The sequence below is a fragment of the Rhamphochromis longiceps genome, linkage group LG7 (genome assembly GCF_057381845.1).
Source record: "Rhamphochromis longiceps isolate RC_006_pf linkage group LG7, R_longiceps_female_GT1.1, whole genome shotgun sequence".
NCBI lineage: Eukaryota > Metazoa > Chordata > Actinopteri > Cichliformes > Cichlidae > Rhamphochromis > Rhamphochromis longiceps.
The window spans coordinates 56,649,273-56,662,228 of NC_140563.1; the positions used below are offsets into that span (position 1 = coordinate 56,649,273).

General features: G+C 39.5%; 2 protein-coding genes across 2 annotated transcripts in view; one reads left to right on the forward strand and one right to left on the reverse strand.

The window, feature by feature from the left end:
* Positions 1-608: 608 nt before the first annotated feature.
* Positions 609-6,775, reverse strand: ppwd1 (peptidylprolyl isomerase domain and WD repeat containing 1). The gene is made up of 11 exons (XM_085414466.1): positions 6,471-6,775; positions 6,251-6,353; positions 5,307-5,410; positions 5,030-5,150; positions 4,463-4,910; positions 4,187-4,377; positions 3,815-4,004; positions 3,547-3,728; positions 3,383-3,464; positions 3,117-3,299; positions 609-813 (listed from the first exon to the last, which is right to left on the reverse strand). The coding sequence occupies exons 1-11, from the start codon at positions 6,601-6,603 to the stop codon at positions 670-672; spliced, it is 1,881 nt and encodes a 626-aa protein (XP_085270592.1). The 5' UTR covers positions 6,604-6,775; the 3' UTR covers positions 609-669.
* Positions 6,776-6,952: 177 nt separating this feature from the next.
* The window catches only part of cwc27 (CWC27 spliceosome associated cyclophilin), a 31,834-nt gene continuing 25,830 nt past the window's right edge, over positions 6,953-12,956 (forward strand). The window contains exons 1-10 of the mRNA XM_085414468.1: positions 6,953-7,284; positions 7,413-7,509; positions 7,921-8,033; positions 8,145-8,288; positions 8,451-8,549; positions 8,635-8,738; positions 10,670-10,739; positions 10,905-10,984; positions 11,075-11,117; positions 11,194-11,369. Coding sequence (XP_085270594.1) covers positions 7,243-7,284; positions 7,413-7,509; positions 7,921-8,033; positions 8,145-8,288; positions 8,451-8,549; positions 8,635-8,738; positions 10,670-10,739; positions 10,905-10,984; positions 11,075-11,117; positions 11,194-11,369 — 968 coding nt within the window. The 5' untranslated portion in view covers positions 6,953-7,242. The remainder of the gene's footprint in view (positions 7,285-7,412; positions 7,510-7,920; positions 8,034-8,144; positions 8,289-8,450; positions 8,550-8,634; positions 8,739-10,669; positions 10,740-10,904; positions 10,985-11,074; positions 11,118-11,193; positions 11,370-12,956) is intronic.

Below are 12,956 nucleotides of genomic sequence, written 5' to 3' on the forward strand. Positions count from 1 at the left end.
TCAGCCTTCAGTAATTCTGTAATGTGAAAGTAGTGAAACGTTAAACCTAACACTTACACTTGTCTTGTTATTGAGGAACCATCATTTGAGTTTGATCTTTATTCATTGCTATGTAATGTTAACTATTTGTACTTATGTATAAAAATATTTAAACAACTACAAAAAGAAAAATGCACGTGTGAAAAGCCTTGACGCATAGTTTGCGACATCATTTCAATTTGTTTTGGGGTTTTTTGGAAACGTAGAAGCACAAAGTGCATTGAAACCTTTGTTACCAGTGGACTTGAATATGGCTTTTGTAAATTATACATAATGTGATGCTCAATAATAAATTTATTCGACTGGTAAAGTGACTGATGGTTAAAAAACACCTCAAGATGAACATTCAAAGCACTTCTTACTACAAATATTCTTCACACAGTCACACAGCACTTGTCTCTATCATTCTCTCTCTCTCTCACACACACACACACACACACACACACACACACTCTCACACACACACACACACACACACACTCTCTCACACACACACACGCACGCATCGGGGCAACTCAGGGTTCAGCATCTTGCCCGATGATACTTCGACATGTAAACTGGAGACACTCTTATAACAACATTTGGTCTTCTTTAATAAATCGCTGTACATTACATGACAAAGGCATACAATTACTTTATGGTGATGTTAATAATGCTGATGTCTTCATATGGCTTGTCAGTCTTCGGGTTGACTTTGGCATTGGAGATCCTCTGGACTGCCTCCATGCCTTTAGTGCACCTCCCAAACACAGTGTGCTTGTTGTCAAGCCAGGGCTGCAGAAAAACAGAAGCACATAAAGAATTTAAAAAGAAAAAAAAAAAAATCACACATATGTTGATCTTATAAGCACTTGTTGTCCATTGCTGACCGAGGTCATTATCCTTAACTAAATAAAAAGCATTTTAGTTAAATAAAAGGCAAAAAGCAAGACATTTGAAAAACACAACTAAGTTAAATGAGGGTGGTGCAGAGGTTAGCACCGTCAAATCGAGAGGGCTTGGATTCAGCATCTGGGTGGAGCCTTCTTGTATGCTGTTTGCACACTCTCTCCGGGTACTCTGGCTTCATCCCACAGTCCAAAAATATGTATGTCTTACCTAACAGTACTGCCATCCTTGTTTACACCTTGGTTACTCTAACTCTCTTTTCTGTCTTCCTCTAATGTCCATACAACTTCAACCACTGCTTGCATCATCACCAAAACTCCTTCCATTGGATTCCACAGCCGTCCTTCAGCAGCTCCACCGACTTCTGGTAGATTTGATTACAAGATTTTGCTCCTCGCATTTAAGGAGATTCACAATCTCACTCCACAGTACCTCTCTGAGCTGCTGCCATTTGCACTCTCAGGTCTTCTTTCTATTTCAGAGTCCCTCCTTCCCATTTAAATACCATATAGAGCCTTCAACTGTTAAGCAGCTAAGAAAATGCACGGATGGATAGAACTAACCCCAAACTAACCAAATTTAAGTCTTAGTCAGATCAAATCTGTCAACACAACCTGCAAAATGAGGCTTTGGTGCACATTTATCGAGACTTAGGTGGATTTTTTGTTTCTGCATTAAACCAATGCTGAAACTATGTTATAAGTGCAAACCTTCTCAAGCATACACCAGTAACTACTCAATAACCTGCCCTGCTCTTCTGACAACTGTAGCTACATGTGGTTTGGTTCAGCCTACAATGTCATTGTTTACTCCTATTCATGTCTGGTAAATATTTTCTCCCCATACTTTTAAATTGACTGGAAGAGATTTGCTAACTAGAGTTTTGGCACCAAAACTGCAAAGCAAGACGGGTATAAATGCTGATTACCCATTATGTGTAGTAAGCTCTGCATAGAGTCAACACAGAATCTTTATCCTGAGAAAAAATCCCCCATATAACAACAAAAAGACTCAAACTAACAATTCATAAAAAGTCAATTGAAAACTATATAAAAAACAAACAAACTCAAAATTAAAAAAAGAGAATTACTATAGTTTTGTTTTATCTCAAACTTCACCCCCCATTTAGAATAATTTGCGTATTAAACCGTGAGTCTGGCTCATGTAGTGATGTTGTGGATTTTGAAAACTTTGGTAAATGTGATGCACCAGGTCTGTGTAGGCTTCCGTTACACTCTGAGTGCCTGACAGTATTCGTGTTTACTGTTGCCATGTTACACAGAAACAGAATGAAACCCAACACTCTGCTTGGTCATTTACATGTAACGTTACAAGATTGCTGACACTGATGCTGTTCCAGGAGCGACACCAGACTTTGCTGAATCCTGCATTTTCTGCTGCATTGCAAACGGTGTGTTAATATAAATTAAAAATGACTTCATCTGTAGTTATGGTGAAAGGAAAGTGCACAGGAATTTTTAAGGTTTTACATATCAAGATGTAATAAAACATTATCTAGGTGTTATGAGCACTTCGGTAAATACAACCTTTCAACATTTCAAGCAGGTTGAGGTGTGGACTTTGGGTGGTCCATGGAAACACCTTGATTCTTTTCTTTTTAGTCATTCTGTAGTAGGTTTGCCACTGTGCTTGGGATCATTTGCCTGTTGCACAACCCACTTTCACTTTAGCTGTCAGACAGATGGCTTCACATTTGACTCTAGAATAACTTTGGTTTACACAGAAGTTTCACAGTCAAGTGAATGGCTGAAAGATGCCCAGGTCTAACCATCACCTCACCAATTACATGTTTAGGAGCTGATGTGAGCGGTTTGCGCTGCCATGCCATTTGGTTTCACCAAACCTGACACATTATGACCATAAGTCCTGAGATTTGTTAAACGAATATGAGACAGTGTCATATTTTGTTCTTCGTCTGCGGTTGTTTTGAGCTAATTTACCCAATTACCTAAATTCTTTTTATTATGACCTGTTAAATAAAATCTTAGAGCCAATAAAGGGTGTAATTTATATAATCTTCTTTTTACCATAATTCTAATTATAAGTTTGAAACGGTAATATCACCATCTTACATGTAGCTGTCGTACTTTTTCAGAAAAGTAAATTGACATCTTATTCACACGATGATAAAATACACGTCTGAAAGTGGTTTTAGTTGGGCTACTTACAGTGGGTACCACGGTGATAAAAAACTGTGAGCCATTGGTGCCCGGGCCTCCGTTTGCCATGCTAAGTGTGTATGGGCGGTCGTGTCTCAGCGTGGCGTGGAACTCGTCTTCAAACTCCCCTCCCCAGATGCTCTCTCCTCCCATGCCTGTTCCTGTGGGGTCTCCAGTCTGAATCATGAAGCCCTGTCAACGACAAAGAGAAAAACACTCAGAGCCAGAATCCCACAGTTGATCGCCAAGCTTCATAAAGAAAAAGGACAACGTACCTTGATCACTCTGTGGAATATGTGGCCATTGTAGTATCCATTCCTGCTGTGGACGCAGAAGTTCTCCACAGTTTTGGGGCATCTAAAACCAAAGAGAGGAAAAGTTCTGTTCCTGTCTTCTAAAGTGAAAGGAGGAGCCAAAAGCATTCACACTGAGGACTTACTCCACAGGGAAAAGCTTGATGTGGATGTCTCCCATAGTGGTGTGGATGATGGCACTGTCAGACACTCTCTTGGGGCCCTCGGCCTGCGTGGCGGCCATCACCTCTTCTTTTGAGGGCTTCTCGTTAAAGATGTCTCTGTCGGAATCGGCGCTCTTGGTATCCTCTGGTTCTCTCTTCGAAAACTTCAAAAAGAGACGACAAAAAACTTATAGTAAGATAGGAAAAAATGCAGCGCTGTCACTTTGAAATGAATGCCTTTCTGTCTCACCAAGTAAAAGCGGTTCTTCTTAAAAGCACTACAGAAGATGGTTGGGTCAGGCTCTACGTTCTGTAAGGCAGGGTTGTCAGAAGCTTTCATCTCCACAGTGGGTGCCACTTGCATGGCCTTTGCAACACCTTGGAACAAACTCAGCTGAACCACACGGATGTTCTCCAGCTTCCCAAGGATCCGCACACATCTAGAAAACAAGAAACACAGGGCTCGGGAGTTATATGTCTATATAACTCTGTATGTGACGTTATCACATTTGATTTCATTAGTTTGTATACTACAATTAAAATACTCGTTTACATCTCTTAAACATTATTTTATTACGAAACACAACTGTGATTCAGTCTCCACCTTCATTTGTGAGCATACCTGTTAGTTTCCACATTGATGACCTTGATGCCCAGCATGGTCCCATACAGAACAAAGTGGCCAGTCTCATCAAAGATGATGTTTGCCAGCCGGATACCATCCACCTTCTCTAGTTCTCTCTCCACAGCCATCCGCCTCCCAAACTCCATGTCAGGAAGCTGCTGTCTCATCTGCTGCAGCTCTGTGAACATCTAAGACACATATAGCAGCTGTGATTGGTGTGCAAAATTCATAACGCTAGCAATGATCCAGGCTGAAAGGTGAATGGCAGGTTACCGTTAATGATTCATCAAACACTCGCATTAGTTTTCCTGTTAGGAATCGGAAGATCCTGACTTTCCTATCAGAAGCGATGGTGGCCATCTTCTTCCCATCGGGGGAAAAGGCAAGGCTGGTGGGATAGGTTTTGTGTTTTGCAAATTCATACAAGTCAGTGTCCGTTTTGTATTCCCAATCCACATGTTTGGGGAACTTGAATTCATTTGGAAGGCCTGTCCAGTACTCCAGCATTCCCGCTTTGTCAGCAGACACAATGACTCGAAACTTGGGATTCAGGCGGATTTGGGAAAGCGGTGCGGAGTGCATTTTGTCAAAGACATGGAGGGGGTCGTTGCCTCCCCTGCCATCATAGATGAAGATTTTCCCTGTGGACTTTTCTGAGCAGGCTACTGTGCAGATGGCATCTCCAGGATTATAGATCCACTCAGACTGGCCTGGATGAAAGCTACATATAGACAGATCACAGTAGAGAAACCAATCAAATTAAAGGAGAACTTGCACTCCAAATCTATCAGCAGTAAAAACATTATTGTGTCTGGCCAGAAAATCTTCATTTAGACTCACCCCAACTTCAGCATATTGATCATGTCAAAATTGACCACGTCAAATACTTTCATGGCCTGATCATCACCAACGGAACAGAAAAGGGCCCCTTCCGCACTGACCGCAATGCTTTCTATCACACCTGGGCAAAAAGCAAGAACAGTGTTTATACACATCCTTTTCACTCATTAAAGACATGTTATATTATAAGATACAATGCACTGGGTCTCCATAACTTCCTCTCAGTCCAGTGCCACTAAGAATGTTAAAAAGAAGTTATCACAAATTAAGTTCATACCGAGATGACTTCGAAAGTGTTTGACAAACTCTATCCCCTCGTCCTCCTTCTTCTTCCAAAATTTGACATGGCCATCCTGGCTGGCAGTGAGGATGAAGTCTGACCTGAAACAGCACAATGTTATGGCGTTATTTCAGCTTCAGCCCACTTTTCCCATCCACATCCCATCTACTGATGGAGTTAGACAATCTTTATCTGAAGTAAAGAGAAAATAAAAAATCAGGATTGCGAATATGGATGCATCAAAGTTTTTCTTTGTTTGCCTGATTTGTTTTGGGGGGGTTGTCATTCAATTTATGCCAGGGAAACAGATAATAATACAATAATACACTTTCAGGCTAAAAGTGATAAGACCCAACAGATAAATGTTAGCCATTACTGATAAAATGTCATCTTACAAGCTTACAGGTCAACAGCAAACAACACAGCTTATATCAGCTGATGGAACTTCATTGTTATTACAGATACAGCACTCAGTGGCTTTTCAAACAAACAATGAACAGACACAACCAACTAATAACATGTAATACAGCCTGCAAGGTTCCTCTATAAACAGAAGGCTGCAGGAAATTGGCATGCCTTGTCACTGGAATGATAGAAAATACATCAATAATAATTATTAAAACGGCTGCCCACTCTTAAATGAAAGAATTACTAAATTCTGGTGCTTCGTTTAGATTTCCCAGGTGATGGTATCATACACGTCACCATTTTAGGTTGACTTTCACGTTGGCACAAGCATGAATGCTAACACTGGATCAGCACAAAGAAAATCCTGGAATATGAAGTATGCTGGCAATACTAATAATTGATAGTTTAGGCATTTTAACATTGCATCGCTTTTATTAAGGTGGTTTAATAAGCTGTATGTAAGCGAGTAGTGCTGTAAAGTGGAAACGCTTCCTCACGTATAAAGGAACGTTTCCTTGTAGCTGCTGACTTACTTTGTACAAACTAAGTGTGTGATGACGTCCCTGTGCATATAGCTCCGTTCATACATTGCAGCCGACGGGAGGTTGTCCAGATAGACACGCTCGTACTCGAGTACTGAGAGAAACAAACACACACAGAAGTTAACGGACGGCGTTTGGCGCTTTATTAGCAGTGATTAGAGAGCAGTCGCAAAAAGCTGCCAGTGTGCCGAATGAACAGCCAGAATCCCACCTTTCCTTTTCTTTGCCTTTGTGGCTTCGCTTGGCATGGGTCCAACCCACTCGGCATCTTCTTCGTCCCCATCCCCATCATGATCAACATCTACTTTGCGCTTCAGTTCCACATTCTTTTCAGTAGCCGCCATTGCCGTGATCGCCCGTGTGGTCCTTCCGTAAATACAGTACTTCCGTTCAGCGCCTAAATCTCTGATTTCTTTGTGCAGTTGTTTTTGTTTCAAGTCTAAGTTGCTAAAATTCTACAATTATTAATTATAAACAACATGTTATGTGTCTCACCTTTTCTCAAGAATGCATAATTATTAGGATTAATGAGATTACGCTGTAATTACACGGAACTTGTTGTTTCCAGAGGGGCTGTTGTGATAGCGCACTAGGAGCGATCCAAAAATCTGTTTCTCGGGGTGAAGTACCGAGCTAGTTTTGGATTGTTTTGTCATCAACACTCTCGGAGTTTGATTCACGTGCGAATAAAAGCTTTTTATATATTTTATGGAAACAGAAAAAAAACAAATTAAGTGACGTTCTTTGAAAAAAACGGAACAGAAAATCAATAATTAAACCGAAACCCCCTATGTTCTCGGAAGTAAACAATCAACTCATGTATCGCCAATATGGCTGTAAAGAGTGAAATGTGAAATGTATCACATTTAAAGTTACCTACTGTAACAAACTTTACTATCTGTATTTTCGAGGAACCCAAAGTTCAGATCGTGTGAGAATATATTTTTTATTCTGCTAACAAAACACAGAAACGTAGCGGCAGGATGAGCAACATTTACATTCAAGAGCCACCAACAAATGGGAAGGTAAGCGCCCGTTTACAATTTGAACTTCAGTTTTTTCGTGCATAATGTTGCGGATTTGTAGGCACCATTAGCTAGCCACTCCTAACACTGTTTAGCTCTGAATGTATAATTTCGTGGTCTTTTCGCAGGTCCTGTTAAAGACAACAGCAGGTGATATTGACATTGAGTTGTGGTCCAAGGAGGCTCCTAAAGCATGCAGGAACTTCGTGCAGCTGTGCATGGAAGGTAAGAATTCACCAAGGAAGTGCAGAAACCACTGGAGAACAACGTCAAATTCAGTTTGCGCTAAATTAGGCCGAATTATTCCAGGCGTGCCCTTAAAATATATTGGTTTGGTAAAACTAGCCTCTTTAAGCATTAGGCCATGCGCGTGTAAGTGTCATATTTTTATCTTATTTTGAAGATTATTGATGGACTAAATGTGAGTAAATGTTGAGTCTTAGCCATCGTTACTTATATAATTCTTGTAAGCAGAGAAATGGCTGTTATGAGTGTACATAAGACTTTATTTAATCCCAGAAACTATATTCAGCTGAGCACTGTCTTTATTTAAATGTCCTTGTTGGCTCAGATTTCTTGAGGGAACTGTTGTTGCCTTATTGTTTATTTAGTATACAGTATGTCTTGATCTTCTAGGTTATTATGATGGTACAGTGTTCCACAGAGTGGTGCCTGATTTCATCGTTCAGGGGGGAGATCCTACTGGGACAGGGGCAGGCGGAGAGTCCATCTATGGCCGACCATTCAAGGTGAGGCTGCTTTTCTTCTCATTTTATTTTTAATTCTGAAGTGGATTTCTAATTCCTATGAGCAGGTGACACTAAAATACGATGTCTTCTAAACTTTCTTTCGCCTTTCAGGATGAGTTTCACTCTAGGTTGCGCTTCAATCGGAGGGGTTTGGTTGCCATGGCAAATGCAGGGCCACATGACAATGGCAGTCAGTTTTTTCTCACCTTGGGACGTGCAGATGAACTCAACAATAAACATACCATATTTGGCAAGGTAAATCTGTAAGAACATGATGACTTATTCTCTATCTGTATTCATGATTGAATGCTGTCTTCAATGAATATATGAATATACCAAGATGAGTGGCGTTTTCCCCAGGCAGGATGTGCTAAGAGTGTGCCTGACCATTTCTATTTTCTGCAATCCCCACTCCAGGTCACTGGAGACACCGTGTATAACATGCTCAGATTAGCAGAAGTTGAGTGTGATGGTGAGGAAAGACCTCTGAATCCTCACAAGATCAAATCTGCTGAGGTATTTTAGTTCATTCTATTTTACCTGCTCAGCAATATGTTTATCTAGCTTCTGTAATTTAAGCTTTTCTTTTTGTCTGTCCTAGGTGTTACATTCTCCATTTGATGACATCATACCTCGTGAAATAAAGAAACTCAAAAAGGAAAAGGATAAAGAAGAGACGAAGAAATCACAGTCAAAAGCCACAAAGTGAGTGCTCGGCCTTCATCTGTCTTTCTGATTGAAACAAGATCAAGACTGTACCCAGGAGCACCTGCATTTTTGTACATAAGGGAATATATTATGCTTATTTCCATATCTATATATAGATATATATTTTCTTGCACTTTACTAGAGTAGCTTTGCATGATTCACAGTGTAAAATATTACTCATTTGTCTTATACTGAGTCTTATACTGGACCTTGGTCTATGGTTCATCATTTATGTAAAAAAGGTTGAACCTTTAAGGTAACCCATTCTATATGCCAATGTTTTTAGTTACCCCCAGTGTTGTTGCTCCTTTAGCTTATCACCTGCCAGAAGACTACAGAGGTCATAGACCACAAAGTTATTCTGAAGTGAAATCAAGTGTTTACAAACAGTGAAAGTGTCCACTGTAGCTGCTGTTTATAGTTCTCATACACCGATCAGGCATAACACTGACAGTGGTCACACTGATTATCTCTTCATCATGGCACATGTTAGTAGGTGAGATATGTTAGGCAGAAAATTAACTTTTTCCCCCCAATTGATGTTAGAAGCAGGAAAAATATGCAGTGGTCAGTGTCATTGGCGGCCTGGCTTATAAGGCTTATTGAGGCGCGAGTGATGGCTGGCCCGTGTTTCAATCCAACAGTTGAGATACTGTAGCTCAAACTGCCAAAAATGTATTGCTGTTTCTGATAGAATCACAATACACTGTACAGTTGTGTATGCATAGGCACAGACCAGTCAGCATGCCCATGCTGACCCCTGTCCACCACAGAAAGCACCAAGCAGTAGTACTGAACTACAGAGCAATGGAAGAAGGTGGCCTGGTCTGATGAATTACGTGGATGTGCATCGTTTACCTGCCTTACACCTACAATCAGGCCTGTTTAATTTTTCAAAAATGGTGTGAGGACAAGAAGCACAACAGTGAGTTTTAAGTGTTGACTTGGCATCCAAATTCTATTTAGAGGATCTGTTGCTAGCATCATGGTGCCAGATACCATAGCACACCTTCAGCAGTCTTGTCGAGTCAGGGACCGAGACAATATTAGGCAGGTGGCCATAATGCCTGATTGGTGTATGTGCTGTTATCCCTGATCTTTGGTGTTTTGTGTATATGTTGGTGTTAAAATGTTAGAAAACAATATATTCACACAGATTGCTTAGGTCAGTATGAAACCTCTGCTTTTGGTCTCTTGGCACCTAGGGATTTATTGTACCTGTGCTAACATCATTATTATTATTATTATTATTATTTGAAACTTTGGCTCTGGTTTATACACTATATGGACAAAAGTGTCTGGCTACTTACACGCTACATCTACAGGAGCTGATCGGCCATTGAAACCCATGCCACGAAGCCAGTAGCACGTCATAATTGTGCTGATGTGAGGCTGAGAACTCTGTAGTTTCTAGGTCAGCAGAGCATTGATGATTACATGCATTGTGCCTCAGCATCTCAGTAACTTTATATGGTCTGCCACGCTGTGATTGAGTTGCTGTGGTTTCTAAAGCCTTCCTCTTTGGAATAATGCCACTTACAATTGATCATGGAATATCTTGGATGGAAGAAATTTCACAAACTAACTTGCTGATCCTAATTCAGGTCTATGCTCCGTGTCATGAAGCTTTTTAGAGCGACCATTCTTTCACAAATGTTGTGAAGGCAGACTGCATGGCTTACATACACCTGAGGCAATGTGACTTAAAACACCTGAATGCAAAGATTGGCAGGTCCAGTATATTTGGCCTCTCTTTGAAGAACCTGAATGATAGCCTGAACTAGAGGTAAAAAGTTTAATAGGTCCTCTTTAAACTCATTACTGTTTGCTACATGTTTAATTTATTTTTAGTGCCAATAATGTTATTGATAAAGATTTATAACAATATGTTATTTCCCTGCAATTACCCATGTTGGTGTGTTTTGTAGGAATTTCAGTCTTTTATCATTTGGAGAGGAAGCTGAAGAAGATGAGGAGATGGTGAACCAAGTCAGCCAGGTACTGGATCATAAAACCATTATATGTGGGCACCTCTGACATTTACTCTTGTGCCACTCACACATCATAACTAGGTGTATATTAGAAATATTAAAAAATTTCAAAAAGTACATAGACATGTAAATAACTGTTGTCTGGGCATTTTTCTTTTCTTTTTTTAAATAGACATTCAAGGGAAAAAGCAAAAGCAGCCATGACCTTTTGAAAGATGATCCCAGACTGAGCTCTGTTCCAGCAGTTGATAAGTAATTCATTAATAGTTATAAAACTATTTTAATTTCCTTTTTAAATTTGAATTATTAAAAAGTCTGAACCTATGTTTGCTCTGCTCACAGGGGTAAGAAGAAAAAAGCATCTGCATCTGGTGATGCAGCTTTGGTAAGTCTTTTAGATTTTCCTCCATTTGCACTCAGAGGCGAAGTATCAGCGTTAAGTGTTTGATGTGTTTCTCCAGTCAGGTGACGAGGCTGACGATGATGTTGAGGACGACATGGACACAGATGAGGAATATGACTCGGAGAAGAAAGAGAAGATCAGAGAGCTCATAAGTAAAAAGCTAAAGAAGGAAAAGGGTGGAGAGAAAGTGGCAGAGCCCATTGAAGAGGAGCAAGAAAAAAAGATGAGCCGCAGGTATGTTTTTTTTCCTTGGTTGTTTGTTTGGTTTTTTGCAACCCTGCTGCAAATAAATTAAACTAAACTACTAGAAAAATTTAAAACGTAGCTACTGCATAATGATCTCTCTGAAATTATGTATTTTGAAAAATTTTACCACTAAAAGCTGTTGTGTATAGTTAAAATTACATGGCTGCTAAAAACAAAAAAAATAGTATTTCATAGTTTTTTCAGCAGCGTCTTATGGTTGTTGTTGAACTTGTAATGTGGTGTGACATCCTGGTGGGGGAGCTATTGGACTATGTAATATATAGATGATGCTAAACCTTACCTATTGCTGATTGTTATTGTAACTTTTATTTTTCTGACAAGGAAAATATTTAGTAAGTCCAAGAGACAAAATGTTACTTTTCAGTGTTCATAGCTGCATATTTTTTTCTTTTTTCAATTAGGTAATTGTTAGTCTGAGATTCCTAAAGACATAGCAGTGCAACACAATGATAAACAACAATTTGAAACCCACAAATTTCATTCAGATGTGATAAATAAAAGCACCAAATTTCAGTTTATGAGAAGCAGGAAATGGTAAACCTTTAGCATCTTTACTAGAAAAATGTCATTGTTTTAGCTCCACCTTGACCTAATCTTGAAATTTCATGACAACAAGAACAAATTCAAGAGAGATGAGAAGGATTTGTATAATATTTTAACAGCTCAGTGGCCTAGACACAGTAGAAACAATCATTAGCTCGTATTAATTAGTGCCTCTCTGCAGCAGCAAATCCTCTTGAACAGTCATGCTACAGTTTCTCTGATGCAGTCGTGGTTGGATTGCTGGAGGACTTTGTTGTACAAATTAATGTATATTTAACAATTTAGATTTGGTGTTACTTGTTCGTGAGCTATTTTAGATTGTCATCCTTTAGTGCCACCCTTACAGCCACTTTGATGCTGCCTTGCTCACCATACTGGAAAGAAGGTTTCCAGACTGAGGCACTTGAGGCATGTAGGGAGGAGTGGTTCATACCTTGGCGTCACTATTTGAAACTTTAGTCATGTTTAATTTGAGCACCCACCATTGTAACTATATATGTCACAGAAGATAAGAAAATGCATAATAGATACCCCTTTTTAAGTCATTAGTAGCAAAACATTTATCTTTAACAGGCATATATTAACTGGATTTATTTAAAATATTCCTCAGATGTATTTAAGCATTCTAATGTGAGAGATTTCTAACCTGAAATAGATGGAGAACCTTAATCTTTATTCGATTTTTAGATAAAAGTGAGCCCAATTAGTTATGAAAAAAAGTAATAGGGCCAACTTGGTTCTTTTTATTCATGTGTAGTGATTTATCCAGTTTCAAGAGCTGGATCCAGAGAATATTTGAAGCTTTGGCTTGAAATGAGTTAAATTACAAATACGTTATCACAATACATTTTTACAGGACCCTGTGTAGTCTTACAAAATAGTTAGTACACCCGATCATAGCTTTAGCAGCATTCACTGGAAATAATTGTTTTGTGTTTGACCCTATCAATCTCTCACATCGCTGTGGAGGAATTTTGGCCCACTCTTCTCAACATTGCTTCAGTTCATTGA

Bases quoted from the DNA above. Each gene is read 5' to 3' on its own strand.
- ppwd1 (XM_085414466.1), bottom strand. From the start codon at position 6,603: ATGGCGGCTACTGAAAAGAATGTGGAACTGAAGCGCAAAGTAGATGTT. The intron at 5,151-5,306 runs GTATGAACTTAA...CTTTTTGCCCAG, and splicing joins ACACTTTCGAAGTCATCTCG to GTGTGATAGAAAGCATTGCG. The intron at 3,465-3,546 runs GTAAGTCCTCAG...CTTTGGTTTTAG, and splicing joins ATCAAGCTTTTCCCTGTGGA to ATGCCCCAAAACTGTGGAGA.